The sequence below is a fragment of the Enhydra lutris genome, unplaced genomic scaffold (genome assembly GCF_002288905.1).
Source record: "Enhydra lutris kenyoni isolate GAN:26980312 unplaced genomic scaffold, ASM228890v2 scaffoldscaffold51, whole genome shotgun sequence".
Classification (NCBI taxonomy): domain Eukaryota; kingdom Metazoa; phylum Chordata; class Mammalia; order Carnivora; family Mustelidae; genus Enhydra; species Enhydra lutris.
The window spans coordinates 11,975,532-11,992,389 of NW_019154135.1; the positions used below are offsets into that span (position 1 = coordinate 11,975,532).

Here is a 16,858-nt window from a genome sequence, read left to right on the forward strand (position 1 = left end):
GAGACAGACGCGGAGTCGAGTGCCCAGACCCACCTGAACTGGCGTGGTACCATCCGGGTCCAGCCGACTGTCCACACAGACACCCATTCATCCTCTCCCCCGCCTCGTTGGCACGGCGCTGTGCTCCGAGGGGCATGTGCAGATGAAGTCCCCGGGTCCTGGTCTCGGGGTTGACAGTCTAGGAAAGGCATTGAGGTTGGTGTCGGAAACACAGGAGCCGGGGATGGATGAGCGCTCACAGGGGTCAGGCCCTCTGCTCGTGCTCCGCTCCCATCAGCCCCCGGTCACCAGCGAGGGGCCCCCCATCCGCTCAGTGTCGTAGACGAGGAACCTGGCTTGGGGCCAGCGGGGCGGGAGCGGGGCATCAGCCACGTGTCAGCAGCACGTGGAGGGAAGAGTTGTGGGCAGACATGGGTGCCCGTTGAAGACAGCCGCAGAGTGCTCGGCCTGAGTGGCTGGGGCGATGGGTTATGTTTCCCAGAAGTGGGGAGGAGGGGAAGCCAGTGGGGCACGTGTCCTGAGGTGCCCGCTCACGTGGAGGTCTTTGTACCTGGTTCCCCACACTGACTGTATGGCTTCCATGTGGTTGGCCTCGTGGGAGCCTCTCCACCCAAGAAATTAGACCAGGCAGGTGGGGGTTGGTCAGCCTGTCCCCGGTGATCCTGTGTGAGGAGCTGGAATCGGAGGGCCCGGCACAGGTGCGCGTGGCACGACGTGTCCCACGCAGATCCGCGCGTGCGTTTCGTTCTGTGGCCAGTGCCGCGTTCCCACCTGCAGAGCCGCAGCTGCTGCCGTGGGAGGGCGTCTCTGTCAGTCATGGGGTCGATTTCTCGGAAATTCTAAAGCTCGGGTGAACGGGACAGCACTCCGCGTGACCGTTGTTACAAATGAGCATTTTCTCCCTATGCAGGGAAAAACGACACTGGGTAGCAGTGCTTTAAGGGAAAGACCCCTCCTTTCCTCATGCAGACACATGGGCTGTTCTGAGCCGCCCCAGATACGCCAGTCCTCTGGGACCCAGCGGGGCGTGTGGTGCCTGTCCTCCGCGTACACCCATGCACACACGCACACACATGCACACACACACGCACATGTGCACCTGTCCTATACGTGAGGTACTTTGCATTGCGTATCCGAGGGGTCACCAGCCCGAGGCTCACCCGGGGCCCCGTTGAGAGCCTTGTGCAGTAAGACAGCCCTTAGTGTGCCCGTCGGGGAGATCCTTCAAGACAAGGCTGTCCAGCAACGGGATGAACATGCCCACCCCGAGCACAGCTGCTCTCAGGAGCAGGAAACACCGAACAATGTTGTGAGAGACGTTCCGGACAAGGCCCATGGCCCACAGGCCTGTCCGACTTCCAGGCTCACTCGTCAGAACTTGAACCTCACCAGAACTCGGAGGCAGAGCGTGAACGATGGAAATACTGGTCATCCACCGCGTGAGACGGAGGCATGGCCCTTCCGGCCCTCACACGTGCTCATTGTGTTTTGTCGTCTGTGCAGGCTCCGTTGTCTTGCATCGATTTCCAGCCAGCCCCTCGAGCAACGTGACCTTCACATCTCAGATCCGAGCAGGGGGTGGCCAGGCGTGGGACCGCGTGACCGTCCGGTATCACATGCAGCGTACGTCCTCCCTCCGAGTCTGGCCGGTTAGGGCCCCTGAGGTCGCCTGGTGCTCTGATGAACTCTGATGAGAGTTACGTTTGCCCTCGAGCCAGCTCTGTGCTCCCCTGCGGTTCGTTCTAGTGCTTTCTAGAAACCACATGCATTAAGGCTTCGGCCTGAAGCTGTGGGGTGAGTCGCGATGTAGAAGCCTCCGCCTGCCCTCGGCCCCGTCCCGTGCTCTTTGGGGAGAGTTCGCAGGGGTGGTCACTTTCACTTTATGAGCTATGGCTTCGGTGGCCTTTGATCTGGGGCCAGAGTCGCCCAGCGGGTTCCCACTGCAGCCCTCCATGTGGGATGGGGACCGTCCCTCCCGGCGCCCTGTGTGGGAGGTGAGGGTGCGAGGACGCTGGCGTCCCTGCACGGTCCCCGCCCTCTGCGCCGACGCTTCTCTCCCTCCCCCACTCTCACAGCCATCTCTGTCTACACACACGGAACCATGTTTGCCACCGACGCCCACATCACTTTTCTGGCTGTTACCGAGGAAACGACCCCCCTGGAGTTCATGTGGTCATTTGGAGAAGGTCCAGCCGTGAGGACAACGTCCAGAAGCATTAAGAAAAGACTCGGTGTCCCCCAGTGGTGAGTCCGCGGGCGTCACGACAGGCAGCTGCGGGAAGCTCGGCCTTAGCTCGTCCGCAGACTCCCCCGATGTCGCTGCAATGATTTCGGACGCCGCTGCGGACAGGAGGGGCACACGGGGAAGGCTAAAGGATGACGAAGTCCCTTCTGCCTGAGCTAGGGGTGGGCGTGCGGCTTTGGAACCAGCGGTTCCGGGTTCAGATCCCACCTTCTCCCCCTAAGTCAGTCCCTGTCCAAGCCCCGGTCCCAGAGCTGCTCCTGCCGCTCTGCACATGACTGACACGAAGACGAGGGGTGGTCCCACTGTCCCACTACCTCTCCCAGTGAGCGGGGAACCGTGGGGGCTGGGGGGTGCCTGCAGATGAAAGTGCCCCCTCCCCCAACCTTTCTTTTTTTTTTTTTAAGATTTTATTTATTTATTTGACAGAGATCACAAGTAGGAGAGAGGCAGGCAGAGAGAGAGGAAGGGAAGCAGGCTCCCTGCTGAGCAGAGAGCCCGATGCGGGGCTCGATCCCAGGACCCTGAGATCATGACCCGAGCGGAAGGCAGAGGCTTAACCCACTGGGCCACCCAGGCACCCCTCCCCCACCTTTCTCGGAGCTGCTCTCTACCTCTGACCCGCTCTTGTCCCCCACCTGCCCTTCCTGCCCCCTCGGCGGTCCCCCCGCAGGTACAACGTGACGGTGCGGGCCACCAGCGGGCTGGGCAGCGTGGCCTCGGAGCCCCGCCGCATCAGGACGCAGAGGAGAATTGTTGCCAATCGGCTCGCGTCCCCCTCCTCAGCTCTGCTGAACACCAGTGTGACGTTTGAATTCAGGCTCAACTTTGGCACCGACGTCACTTTCCTGTGGGACTTTGGGGACGGCACCGTGGGCCCGGGGGACAGTTCAGCCAGTCACACCTACAGCAGGTGAGCGGCTCGGTCACAGGCACAGCTCTGTGGTGGCGGCTGGAAGGGTCTTTGTGAGGCGTGAGCCCCTCGTCCTCCGCGGCCAACCTGGCAGTGCGTGCAGTTGGCAGACACCGAGGAGAGTCAGATAAACCTGCTGTCCAGGAGCTCACGGTCCAGGGCCTGGGGACGGCAGGCAGGAAAGCAGTCCCTGTGAGCACCAGGATGCAGGGACAGAGCCGTGGGACGAGGGGTGGGGGTGCGGATAGAAGTAGAAGGTGCTCTGAAGGACGGCCAGGGGCTCACTGTGGGCTGAAGAGCTTGGGCTGTGTCCTGTCATTCAGCATTTACTGAGCACCTGCTGTTTACCTGGAAGGAAGCATTATGGAGATCCAAGCACCTCTGGGCCTGCCTGGGGGAGGCGGGCATGTCCACGGGAAGCCACCAAGACAAACCGTAGGCTTTCCACCGTGGAGGTTAGGGGAGTGGTGAAGGGCAGGCCGGCCAGGTCTGAGCCTGAGCCTCCCGGCCGTGCTCCTTAGCGGGGGGCGAGTCCTACCCTGGGTTACCGAGGCCGTGCAGACCTCTGGGCGGAGCTGGGCCTCCGGATGGTGTGGCACCATTCACGCTGCCGTAATGAAGTAGTGATGGGTGCAGAAGGGCCCAGAAGCGAGGCCTGTGTGGCCGGCAGCAGCAGGGAAAGACGGCCAACCTCCCTGAGTGCAGGACTTCCTCGAGAGCTCCTGTGGCCTGGCCACCCACAAGGACATGCCCGCACGGCCCGACGCGAGCTCTCCCTGTGTGCCTTCTCCATGGGAGATGGGTGTTCACGGGAGGAAGGAGTTGAGTGGGGGCGCCCTGGCAGGCTTCCCCAGGGGCACACCTGGGCCCCAGACCTGGGGACATGCTCTGTGGCTCTGGGATGGACACGCGCCGCTCTGCACCCCTGCCTCATCTCTGGAGTGTCCCAGGGGTCCCCAACCACCTGGACCCTGAGGGGGACCCCACAGCCTACACTGGGGTCAGCAGGACCCACTCTCCTTAGGGACACACCATGACAGCAGGTGGCACTCTGGTCCCTTGACTCAGGGAGCAGAGAGGGAAGATCATGCCCACTTTCCGGATAAGGGGCCGGGGTGCCCATCATCATATGGAGGGTCACCCCGTGGGGCACAGATGGGCCAGACTATGGCCACCGGGATCTGTCCCCATGGAACGACTGTTTCTCCGTCAGCAGGTGACATCAGTCTGGGAGCTGGGCATCCGGCTCGCCCTGCACTGGGCGGGTAGCCGGTGTGTTAACTAGGCAACAGAGGCCCCTGTGGACCAGCCTCATGGGTGGATGCCCTCTGTGCTCACGGGTGGGCTGTCTGGCCGTCGGGTCCCACAGTGACACGGTGGAGGCTGTTAGGAAGGGGGCAGGAGAGGCAGATGCCTGACGGGCTGGGTGTTCGCATTCCTGTGTGCTGTGGCCCTTGCAGGGAAGGAGAGTTCACTGTCCAGGCCCTTGCCTTCAATGACGTCAGCGCCGCCTCCCTGCGAAAGCAACTGTTCATCGTGCGGGAGCCCTGCCAGCCACCCCCCGTGCGGAACATGGGTCCCGGGAAGGTGCAGGTAGGCTGGGCTTGGGAACAGCGGGATTTTGGGGAACAGACACCAGGGGGGGCACCTCTTGGGGCTTCTGAGGGCCCTGGCAAGGTTGGGGGCCTCGTCCTGGCCTTGAAGGGGCCTTACTGGCCTTGATCGAACACCAGTGGGTGTTTGGTTCGGCCTACTTTGAGGGGCTGTTTAGAAATTGCTTGTGCAGGCTGGCCTGGGTGGCTCCGTCGTTAGCCCTCTGCTTCCTGCTCAGGTCATGGTCCCGGGGTCCTGCGATCGAGTCCCGCATTGCACTCTCTGCTCAGCGGGAGCCTGCTTCTCTCTCTGCCTGCCGCTCCCCTGCTTGTGCTCTGTCTCTCATGCTCTCTGTCTTTCAAATAAATGAATTTTCTTTTAAAAAAAGAAATAGCTTGTGCCAAGCACTCAAGCATTTTCAGGAGAAAGGAATGTTTGGATTCCTGTGAAGTCAACAGCCAAAGACATGATTGGTCCCTTCCCAAGCTTGCACTGTGCATTAGGAGAAGGAGGGAGCACCCACTGGGTTAGGAGAAGGAGGGAGCACCCACTGTGGGTTAGGAGAAGGAGGGAGCACCCACTGTGGGTTAGGAGAAGGAGGGTGGCGTTTTACTTCTTTTGTTCCTCTGAGGCCTCCGGGTTAGAGTGAATTTCCCAGGAGGGAGCACCCACTGTGGGTTAGGAGAAGGACGGTGGCGTTTTACTTCTTTTGTTCCTCTGAGGCCTCCGGGTTAGAGCGGATTTCCCATGTCAGAGCGGCAGTGTCTGTGGCACACGGAAGTCCAGCCGTGATTCTGTGGCACACGGAAGTCCAGCCGTGACTCTGTGGCACACGGAAGTCCAGCCGTGACTTGGCCGCATTTCCAGACTGCACGCTGGGCCTCCGACCAGGGTCCAGGGTCAGGTACCTCCCACCGGGGATGAGGTGGCGGGGATCGGGAGACCCACAGAAGAGCCCCCAGGGCAGGGCCTGGATGGTTCCTGCCACATGGCTCCTGCAGGATGGTGACGGCCCCTCACAGGCAGGACCCGAGCCCCCATTAGGCCAGCACACACCTGTGTGTGTGCACGGACAGTGGGCTTTCCGGGTCGGGGGGATGGACAGAACGTCAGGGGGACCCTACCATGGAGACGGGGATGGCCAGCAACCAGGGGAGACTGACTGCGTTTAAATCGTGACTCTGCTCTCAGGTTGAGGCACCGGATGTGGCCTGTCCCTGGTTAGACAAGGTCCAGGGGCGTCATCCGCGGCATGTGGTCCAGACTGTTACTGGTGATGTGACCCGGGGTTCTGTTCTAAAGAGAAGGACTCAAGTATTTTTCATTCTTGAAACAAAGGAACCAACACTGATGAGTCCATTTTTCCTTTATAATTTTTTTTCTTGTACACATTTTCTGAAAGTGTAAGGGAAGGGGGGAGTCATTTGGAACCCAGCAAGAGAGCCCACTGTGTCCCTGGACAACGCTTAAGGAAGGCCGAAGGTCCACTTCTAGTGTTAAGGAATACCGGTTTCAAAATCCCATTTCCCAACTCCTTCTAGACGTTTACCCTTTTCCCTTTGTTGTGGGAGATTTTCATTAAACTGTCCTGCAAGGAAGCTTTTGTGCTTGTTCCCTCTCTCGCTGTGTCTCTCTATGTCAAATAAATAAATACAATCTTGAAAAAAAATAAATAAAATGGTTTTTTAAAAAGATATATTTATTTTAAAGAGAGAACATGAGCAGGGGAGGGGCAGAGGGAGGGAGAGAGAATCCCAAGCAGGCTCCCCGCAGAGAGTGGAGCCTGATGTGGGGCTCGATCTCACAGCCCTGCGATCGTGACCCAAGCGGAAATCAAGAGTCAGGCACTTAACACGCGGAGCCACCAGATGCTTCTCTGTGGCATCAAGCATAATGGACGTTTCGAGACCTCTTTCTCTCTAACCCGCAGGTGTGGCGGTCTCAGCCTGTGACCCTGGCCGTGACGTTCGAGTCTGCGATCCTCTGTGACATCTCCCAAGGCCTTTCCTACACCTGGACCTTCTGGAACTCCCAGGGGTGGCCGGTGGCCCTGCCCCCCACCGTCAGCACGCACAGGCAGACGGTCACTGTCCCCAGCTACTTCCTGGCGCCCGGCAACTACACTGCTCTTGCCAGGGTAGGTTGCCAGAAGACATTTGTCCCACCAGCCCCGGAGCAGGAGCTCAGCCCCGTCCCTCCAACCTGCTCTACCCGAGATAATGAGGGTCATCACAACAGGTGGGGCTGGGCTCCCTAGAAAAGCTTAGCTCCTCTCAGAGAGCAAATTGCGTGTCCAAACGCAGGAAAGTCATCGTGAAAATCTCATTCTTTTAGCAAAAGCCTCCTGAGCATGTGCTTTGACGGTGTCGCTGAGGTAGTCCCGAAAAGTCAGAGAGTCAGTGTCGTCACAGAGCGTCCCGCCGGGAACGGGAGGGCACGTTAGTCAGACCGCGGAGGCCAGGAGGACACCCTGCGGACCGGGCTGCTGCTGGCACTTGGTGTATTTTGGCTGCAAAATGGTGAAAATATGTCGTGGTCCTTTCTAGAAGAGTTGGCTTCTTGGAGCAGAGTCTGATCGCAGGCAGAGACTGGCCCTGAGTTTTCCTGCTGTCTCAGAGTTCCCGGGGAGCTCATCACCTCCTGGGGGAGGGGTGGCTGTGAGCCAGCCCTGCCCCGCGCCAGGTCGGGAGAGGGTTCCAGAATGGCAGAGGCTGGGACGGTCCCCTAGGAGCATGCAGGGTTTGTGGGGGTGGGTGGGGGGACACGGGGCTGAACACGTGAGTAGGAGGTTCTTCTGAAGACCAGGGGAAGGCAGAGATGGACGGATCGGGCCTCAGGGCTCAGCGGGCCGTGATGGCAATGTTGGAGGGGGTGGGCAGGTGGATGGGGGGGAGTGGGGGGACTGTGCTGGGTCTCGGGGCGGAGGCTGGGAGCAGTGAGGGAGGAGGGAGGGCACGTAGCCCTTGTGTTTTGGGGCTGGGGCAGGGGAGGGAGCCAGACAAGGAGGCGAGCTTTGGTCCATCTGTATTAAGCATCATAAGGATCTGTGTCACTACTTTTCCTTAAATTTTAAAATAGTGGAAAAGTGTTATTAGTTATAGTTTAAAAAAACAAACAAACGAACAAACAACACTGTTCCCATAATGGTCTGTGTTGTTTTTTGGTTTAACACGGCTTAACATCTTTGTATCCGATGTTGCTTGGGCAGCGGCGAGTAGGTGTCCTGTCTCCGTGACTGCCCCTGGGCTCTCCTTGTCGCTGAGGAACCTGGGGGTGACTCCTGGAACGGCAGATGTCAGCTGGACTGGCAGGGCCAGAGCAGACCCTGTGAGGGCCACTGGACTGTGCTACCAGCCTAACGGCCAGCGTCCCAGCTGGGCACGAATGGGGCGGCGGAGTGCGTCTGAGACGGGCGTCTAGCCGGCCTTGCCGAGAGGCCACGTGTCTGGTCCGGCCCCACACTTGGCAGACCCCAGATGCTGTTGTTGGTTTTGTTAGAAATGGCCATTCCTGCGGGGTCCAGTTCATACTGTGTAAGGTCGCTAGTGCCATGTGACCTGGCAAAAAGAGAAAGGGACGGGACAGCCCATGGGGTTTCCCTTCTACCCACTGGTTCTGAGCAAGTGCGTGCAGCTGGGTAAGGGGTGTGAATGTGGGCATGGACACGATCGGTGAGACCACGTGCCGGTCGCCTGTGCGTCCGGTGCCGAGAGCTCCTTTCCTCCAGGCTCTGGACAGTGGGGTTGCGGCACTTGTCCTGCCCGTGTGGAAAGAGTGGAGGCTGCGATCCAAGCCACCAGGTGCGGCGGCTCCGTGTTGGCACGCTTGCTCGCGAGCCTGTCATCGCCCACGAGTGGCTCGGACACGTCTTCCTCCGGGTCACGGGACCTGCCCTGTTGAGGTGCTTCTGCTGATGTCTGAGCTTGTCCTCACGTTGCCTCCGGGGGTCATACTCTCCGATGTGCAGACCTCCTGCTGTCACTGCCATCCTGACCAGCAGCCCCCCCCGCACGTCCCCGTCTTTGGACATTCCTGATGGTTCCTCCAGCGGTGGAGGTGGAGGTGGGAGTGGGATCACACAGTCGGTAGATGGCCATCGGGGCCCCACTCAGGAGAGCCACCAGCAGGGAACCTCGGGTGCCTTTCTGAAGGAGGCCACAAAGAACTGGGCCCAGACCCACGAAAAGAGCAGCAAGTGTGACGCTGTTGTTCCAGATTGTGTCAAATTCTCAAAGAGCCCTTTGAATGGCGGATTTACAAAATGTTCCAGTATTCCCGAGTTGCGGAATAGTGGTCTTACAGTTCATTTACGTTGCTTCAAGCCTGTTGCACGAGGGCTAGAAATGTAGTTTTTTTTTTTAAGATTTTATTTGAGAGAGAGTGGGAGCAGGGGGAGGGGCAGAGGGAGAGTCTGAAGCAGACGCCCTGCCGTGTGCAGCCCAACGGGGCTCGATCTCACCATCCTGAGATCATGACCTCAGCCGAAATCAAGAGTCAGCTGCTCCGCTGCCTGAACCAGCCAGATGCCCCAGAAATGTAGCTGACAGAGGCCGGCTAATGCCAGCTGAGACCTCGGGCAAGCTTCCTGTCGGTGGAGCAGGCTTGACGGCTGGCCTGTGTGCTGATGACAGGGACCATGTCTTCATAGGTGTACCTGGGGTCACGCAGCTCTGTGTGCCCCCAGACGTGAGTACATGTCCCTGTCCGCCCCTGCTCCAGCCACCTTGGCTGCTCTGGCACACAGTAGGTGGTTTCTCTGACACAGGTGACTGGTTGGGGTTCAGAATAATGGAGCGTGTCGGTGCGGTGCCGGGAGGCGCTGTTGGAGCTGGCGGCACGCTTACACTCACAGTTTCCTTCCAGCGTTATCTTGTTTTTGAACTCATTTATTTACTTCGAAGTCATCGCTACACCCAAGGTGGGGCTCAAACTCACGACCTCGAGATCAAGAGTCGCACACTCCACCGACGGAGCCCACCGGGTGCCCCAGTCTCCTTGCAGCGTCAGAGGGCATCTGGCTCCAGCACGCCTCCTGCCCAGGCCCCTGGGTGACGCCCCCTTGTCGCCGCGTTCCAGGTCCGGGTGGAAGGCAGCGTGGTGCACAGCAGCTACAGCGTGGTGGTGGAGGTGCGAGCCCGGGCCCCCGTCAGCGTCATCTCCGAGGGCACGCACCTGTTCCTCTCCAGAGCCCCCTCGTTCCCCGTCGTCCTCACGGGCTCCCAGTCCTACGACCCAGACCACCCGGGGGCCGTCCTCAGGTGAGCACCCGGGAGCCCGACTCACGTCTCCCCCGGGAGCCGAACATATGGGAGACGGAGGACGGCTGTCACTCAGACGGGAGTAGCGCTGGACGTCGGTATTTGAGAAGTGAGGTGCCGTGTGTCAGTGCGTGCAGCCTGCGGAGCTCATGGGCAGCGGACGCGGCTTTCTGTCTACTGGAGGCCGGCAGGCGGATGGAGGGCCAGCCGTTTGGTGTCTGGGACGACCTGCCTCCTGGTTCCTAGCTGGTTCTTCTCGCGGCGTCCTCACGGGGGGGGCGGGGAGGGGGTGCCGGGGGCTCCGCCCTAGAAGTGCCATTTGTCCCTTCCCGGAGGCTCCATCTCCACGACCTAATCCCCTCCCAAGGCCCCCGTCGTCACCCCGTCACACGGGGTGTTAGGTCTCCACATCGTAGTGGGACCCCTCAGTCCTTGGCAAACACGTTACTCTGTGACTGATGTTCTTGCTCTGATGAAGGGGGGACTTGACCTCCGCGTGCCCCTCATCCCGTGCTGCTGGAGGTCCCCGGCTCAGGCCTTGGTTCCCTCCCCATCCACATGCCCTCCCCAGTGGCCTCACCTGATTTCCTGATGGGACCGGATCCATGTGACAGTCACCTCCAGCAAGCATCCTGCGTCCACACTGTTCTTGGCCTCCAGGCTGGGTGTCCCGCCGTCTCCGGCCTGGTCCCCATGCAGCCTTCCCGTCTCTGCGGGCGGAAGGTCCTTCCCAGCGTTCAGGCCAGTCTTCACCGAGCTGGTGGACAGAGTCTGTGAGAGCCCCGTCACCGCCCCGCCCCCTTGCGACTGCGCTCGGACGTCACGTGCCCGGGGAGGCTTCCGATGACCCCGCGGTGATGACTGTCCCGTGCTGACTCCTCAGTGTCTTCTTCCAGAGCCCCCTCTCCCCATGACATCCCGCAGTCCTCATCAGCGCTCCGTCCCTGCTGGCATGTTCGCCCTGGCGGGCAGGGCCATGCCTTGGCATGTCCCTGTGCCCGGCACAGAGTGGGTCGTCCGGGGGTATTTCTGAATAGAGAGAGCAGACAGCTGCTGCGGCCCGAGCGTGGCTGCTGGTGGAGGTGAGAGGCGGCCTGCTGGACTCACAGGTCACACGCACGTGTTCTGGACACACACACACTGGCATTGTGCCCCCGTGCCCCGGCCGCGGGAGACAGAGCGGGGCCTTGTTCCTTGTGGACCCTCGCTGAGAGCCCTGCGTGGTGCCCACGGCAGGAGCTCAGCATGTGTCTGTGGAGACGGGCAGAGTCCGCTCCCAGGGAGGGGGACTATTTCCGCCCAGCCCAGGAGGAGGGTTGGTCCCCGAGGGGCCTGAGCTAGACCAGCGCCGACCAAGTTCCTACAGGCTCTGGAAACAGGGAGGCTTAGAACTGGTGCTTGGGTCCAGGTCACTCACAGTCCAGATACGGAAGTGAACTTGGAGGGGTGAGCAGCAGTGTGGACTTCGGGGTGCTGTGTGGGAAGCCCACACCTCCTCCTCCCACACCTCCCGGTGGGGCTGCTTACCTCCATGTGTCCCCCAGAGGACCCGCTCCTGGCCGGGGTGGGGCTGGCTTCCTGATTGTTGAGCAAAGTGGCGACTGTCACAAGGCAGAGGACTATATAGGGAAACATCTGGCGCTCATCTCCTAGCCTGTCCACCTGCGCTCCGGGACGGGCAGGCCCCGAAGCCTTGGCCTTCCCAGGGTCAGAGTCTGCGTGCTTCTTGGAGGCTGCAGAGATACCAGTGGAGGTGGGAGGTGGCATGCATGGGGCCAGAGCAGGGCCCTGAGCCCGTAAGCCAGGTGGGGTGGGGCCTGGCCCCTGACCTTGGTGGCCCTGCTCCAGCATCGGAACCTCCCACCCCGCCTCCATCAGAGAGTCTGCCTGCCCGGCCTGCCTGCTCCCCTGGGCCAGGAAAGCCCCGTTAGTGGCCGGGGTGGTCCCCTGACTGCTGGGGCAGGTGCATTCAGCAGCTGCCTTCTCCCGCAGCTATCACTGGAAATGCACCGTGGCCAGCAGCCCCGGGCACTCCTGCTTCGCCGCCTCCTCGCCACGCAGCCTGGATGCCGGGGCTCCCTCCCTTGCCTTCCCTGCAGACTCTCTCAGCGACAGCTATGATCAGTTTGTCGTGACGCTGACGGTGTCCAGCGCCGGCCGGAATTCTTCAGAGGCGCAGGTGTTCCTGTCCCCTCGCCCCGACTCGGCGCTCAGGTACCGCCTGCCCCTCGCTCCCTGCAGGCCGGGTCCAAGGGCCGGGCCCTTCCGTGCCCTGCCCAGCAGGTGTGGGAGCCACCGGAGCCTGCTGAGGAGGAATGGGGCTGGCCAGTGAGGGCGGCGGAGCCCGCGCTCCAGTGGCACAGGGGCGGAGCCTGTCCCAGCAGCCGTCCCAAGACAGGGTCTGTTGTCGGGCTTGGGGCTGAGACTAGACAGAGGTTAAGCATCTCAAGGCCTCTGCGCAGCACCTTCCAGGCATCGTGCGGCCGGGCCAGTGGTGATGTGGGGGCAGCGCAGGGAGCAAGGTCGTGCTCCAGCCACAAAGCAGACCTGCAACAGGGAGGCCAGGCCAGCACCTGAGTGAGGGCCTCGCTGAGCCCAGCACTGGACGCAAGCTGGCGTGAGCCGCACCTGTTCCACATGCCCCCAGGGGGACAAGCGGGACGCCTGAAGGACTGGGACGCACAGGGCTGCTCCTGTACACGGACCCTGCAAGTGGTCTGGGCAGTTACCATTGCCTTATTGTGTAAAAACAGCTCGGGGTTAAAAGTGTGCAGAAAGAGTGGGTTCTGGCAGGCTTCCCGGAGGAAGAAGAAAATTAGCTGTGGCTGGCCAGGACCGACATAAAGGAGAGGACGTGAGCTGTGGCACTGAGGTCAGATAGAGGACTCTGGTGGAGACCGCCCCCGCCCTGGGGTTCAGGGTTGAGGCCATGAAAAATGCGTCTCAGCAGACAAGCGTGGGTGCCTCTCCACGTCCAGCCAAGACCCAGGTCTCCTGTGCTTTCTGAAAGCTCCCGACATAAAAGTGCAGGAATCAAGGTTCCAGGCTGGCTCAGTCGATATAGCGTGGCTTCTCATCTCAGGGCCATGCGGTCAAGCCCCATGTTGGGTGTGCAACTTACTGTAAAAAAAATATTTAAAGAAGAAAGTGAAGGAACGTCAGTACAGGACTACAAACCTTGGGTCGTAATTTAGATAATTATAGTTAATAGATTTTTAGATATGAATTAGGTTAATTAATCTCAATTAATTAGTATTAATTAGAATAAGCTTTTATTCTAAAAACACAACATACTATATAATTCTGCTGCTCACAAGATAAAGATTTTACTTAAAAATACTCATTCATCGTGCAAAGGTGTGGGGCGGTCATTGGTCAATGTTGTCAGGCACAATCCGGGCCTGCGCACCACGACCGGGGGCAGGGGCCGGATGGGCCTCTTCTGTCCCGAGCCCACCCCGTCCCCACCCACCAGGCGCACACACCCCCCGCAGGAAGACGTGCTCACACACAGAGACGCACACACACAGGGACCCGCCGGCCGAGGCCTCTCGAGGAAACTGCGTGGCCTCGCGTGCTGGGCTCCCCCCACCCCAGGGTCCTGCGCTGGGAGCCACGTGTAGAGGCCACAGTGTGAGACGTGTGCGGGCATGCCGCCTTCACATGGGAGATGCTGGCCCCCCACGCGCCCTGGGGGCTCACCCACCGCGACCTGCTGATGGCTGCCGAGTCTCTCAGGAGAAGGTCCTGTGAATCAGGCCTTGGTGGCCATCCCAGGGTACCACGTAAAGCCCTAAGGGACTGCATGTGCTAGTCAGTGAGAGAGCCTGGCTGTGGGGCCACGGAACTGAGGGAGCCAGCGGGGTTCCTCACGTGGGGTGGGACCAGACCACAGGGGGCGGTGAAGCCACGGGACATGAAGAACATACCTGGCCATTGGGGAATGTCCAGGTGAGGCTTAGGTTGGTCAGAGGGAGCCCCGAGGTGAGGTGAGCACTCGGGGGGGGCCTCCCTTCTGTGGACAGTGCAGGTGAGGCTGGGGTTGGGGGGCCGTGGGGTGAGGCTCAGGGGGCCGTAGGGCCAGGATGCCATCCGGGCTCTGCCCTGAGCTCTGTGTGACCTGGAGGACTCGCACACCCTCTCTGCGCTTGGTGCGTGTGCGTCCTGGGACCTGGCCCGTGTCATGAGGTGGTGCAGGGGGGAGCTGGGTGCAGGCTCGGCCGCCCCGCAGTGCTCAGGCGTGCCGGCCCTTACACCAACCTGCACTTAGCACAAACGAGCGAGGCCGCCGGACTGTCCGGTGTTCTCCCTAAAATCCCCAACCGGGTTCACACGGCACAGGTTCGTCCACATCTCCTGGGTCAGCTTTAAGGACGTGTTTGTTAACTGGAACGAGGAGCTTTCTCTTCGAGCCGAGTGTGACGCGTGTGGTGAAGGGCCCCACCTGTCTTATTCCTGGGACCTCTTCCTGGTCAACGCGACCGAAAGGACCCGAATGGAAGGTAAGGTCATGGCTGCCTTCATTTTGTTAACCCAGGCGAGGACTCGGTGTTCGAGGATTGCTGAGAATACGCAGGCTCCGCGGCGTCCAGACCAGTGTCCCTGGCTGTGCCCATCACACCGAGCTCCCCAGCCCCTCTCCTTTATGCTCACGGAGACGGAGATGCCCCAACACTGCGGCTCAGCACCTGCACACGACCCAGAACTTGCCTCCGTCCCTCGCAGCTCCTGCTGTCCTTGGGGCCAGTCCTCGCCCCGGCTCTGAGACCTGCGACTTCAGGCCCTTCTCCGGGAGGTGGTTCTCTTTGGTGGGAAGGGTGGGTCCCAGCGCTGCGCAGGGCAGTGGCCAGGTGACGTGAGATTGCCTGTGAGAACGTGCCAGCTCCGGGATGGGACACGGCCTGGGTGCAAGCCAGGAGGGGTAGGGGTTCTCACCCGTGGCCTCTGTGACGAGAGGGACGGCTGGGAATGGCGGACAGAGGAGCTTGTGTTTCTGAGCTGGGTGTGGCTGGCTCCCGGGGCAGCAGCTTGTGCCGAAGCCTCAGAGGCCCACACTTACTCTGCACCCGTCCTGCGGGGCCGCACGAAGGTTCCATACACGGGCTCTGAGTGCAGCGGACCTCCCAGAGAGGGGGGCAGGAACACATGGGGGCCGTTGTCCCTTTTCTGCAGGGGAGCTGTTCTCACATTCCCAACGTAACTGGGTTTTCCAGAAGCAAAGCCAGTGGGGAACGCATGGGAGGAACCGGGGCAAACCGCACCCCCCCCCCCCGTGGTTAAACTTGGAGCCAAGCCAGTGACTGTCCGAAGGCCATGTGTCTCCCTTCCTTGTCACAGAACCCGTCTCTGTGACAGCAGCGAGGACAAGCTCACTCTAGCGAGACGTCCTCATGTCACATCCGTAGAGGTTTTCTCTTTGTCGTTCATCCTTTCTCGTAATTATACCAGCGTTCTTTAGAGTTGTTTCATGCGACGCGGACAAGTGAGCGCGGGTCAGAGGCTCCACACACCCACACAGTGTCTAGAGTAGACGTGAATAAACGTGCCAGGCGTGCTGGTGCAGCGGGAGTCCGTGGCGAGCAGATCCCGGGGGAGCTACGGTGCCCGCCGCCCCCCTGCTTCCCCGGGGGTGGTCTGCCTGCCTCCAGGTGAAAACCATGCTCCCCGGTATTTTCTGGGACGTGTCCTTCTCAGAGATGGGTCACGTTTGTTAAAATGGCATGCCAATGGAATCTGTAGACCTTTGTATTTATTATTATTATTATTTTAAAAGATTTTATTTATGGGAGGCACAAGCAGGTGGGGGGCATAGGGAGAGGGAGAAGCAGACTCCCCGCTGAGCACAGAGCCCAGTGTGGGGCTCAATCCCAGGACCTCAGGACCATGACCTGAACCAAAACTAACAGTCAGACGCTCAACCAACTAACTGGGCCCCCCAGATGCCCCCATAGACTGTTTTCAACCACATAGTTTTTCTGGTCTGAACGTCTCACCCGGCTCCATGTTTGTTCAAGTCCCCTCTTGCAGAACAGTGGGGCTGCTGGGCGCTGCTGGCCTGGGGGCCATTTCAAAGCTGCCAGAGCCCAGTCCACCATCCATGGAGCCGAGCCAGCTGGAGCCCCATGCAATGGGCACACTGTCTTCTCGGGAGCTGTCACCACAGACCCAGGCCCCACCGGTCCTCTCAGCCACCAGGAAACCCTCCTCGGGGCCCACAGTCAGCGGGCACTGGGTTCCTGCTGCAGGTGACCGGCGTTCCCCAGGACCCAGCCCCCCTCGGAGGTCGTCCCCCCAAGGCCCATCCCCCACCCCCTCTGGTAAGTGCCCCTGTCCCGTCACATCTGCGCAGCTTGTGGGATGCTCATAGGGTCTCAGGGCCTTCCTCACACCCGCAAACCTGTCCAGGCTCTGACAGCTGTCTGTGCACACAGCCTCCCTCGTCCCTTGTCCTTCCTAGCACCAGGCCCTTCACGGTATCGCTGGTTTTCAGGCTGCCCAGAAATGGTTTCTGGGCCTCCAAAGTCGAGAAAGGAGGTCGTTGTCAGGGAGCAAAGTTGTGGCGCAGACTCTGCCTGTCCCTCATTGTCCCTCCCCGCTGTCACCATTGACACTGTGCTTTCCTTGGGCTGTGGTCCGGCAGGTGCCACCCTGCCCCAGGACCCCTGGCCTCAGGTCAGCTGCTAGGACAGGACGCCATGGGGACAGAACAGTAACGTCTGCAGCAGGACGTGCTTGTGTCCCCTTCTTCCTTCTGAGAGGAGGGGGCGCGACGCTCTCTGAAGGGACAGTGGGAGTTTGGAGAGTGGGGTCCCGGCCTCGGCCTGCACCCAGCGGCTGGCTTATCCTGGAAAG

The 16,858-nt window shown here is 60.5% G+C and overlaps 1 protein-coding gene across 1 annotated transcript in view; it reads left to right on the forward strand.

Moving 5' to 3' along the window:
* Positions 1-16,690, forward strand: part of LOC111157012 (polycystic kidney disease protein 1-like 1) — a 23,833-nt gene extending 7,143 nt beyond the window's left edge. The window contains exons 5-14 of the mRNA XM_022518214.1: positions 1,504-1,623; positions 2,076-2,244; positions 2,916-3,155; positions 4,616-4,748; positions 6,679-6,885; positions 9,825-10,006; positions 11,999-12,220; positions 14,348-14,508; positions 16,021-16,251; positions 16,647-16,690. Of these exons, the coding sequence (XP_022373922.1) occupies positions 1,504-1,623; positions 2,076-2,244; positions 2,916-3,155; positions 4,616-4,748; positions 6,679-6,885; positions 9,825-10,006; positions 11,999-12,220; positions 14,348-14,508; positions 16,021-16,251; positions 16,647-16,690 (1,709 nt within the window). The remainder of the gene's footprint in view (positions 1-1,503; positions 1,624-2,075; positions 2,245-2,915; positions 3,156-4,615; positions 4,749-6,678; positions 6,886-9,824; positions 10,007-11,998; positions 12,221-14,347; positions 14,509-16,020; positions 16,252-16,646) is intronic.
* The last annotated feature ends 168 nt before the right edge of the window (positions 16,691-16,858 follow it).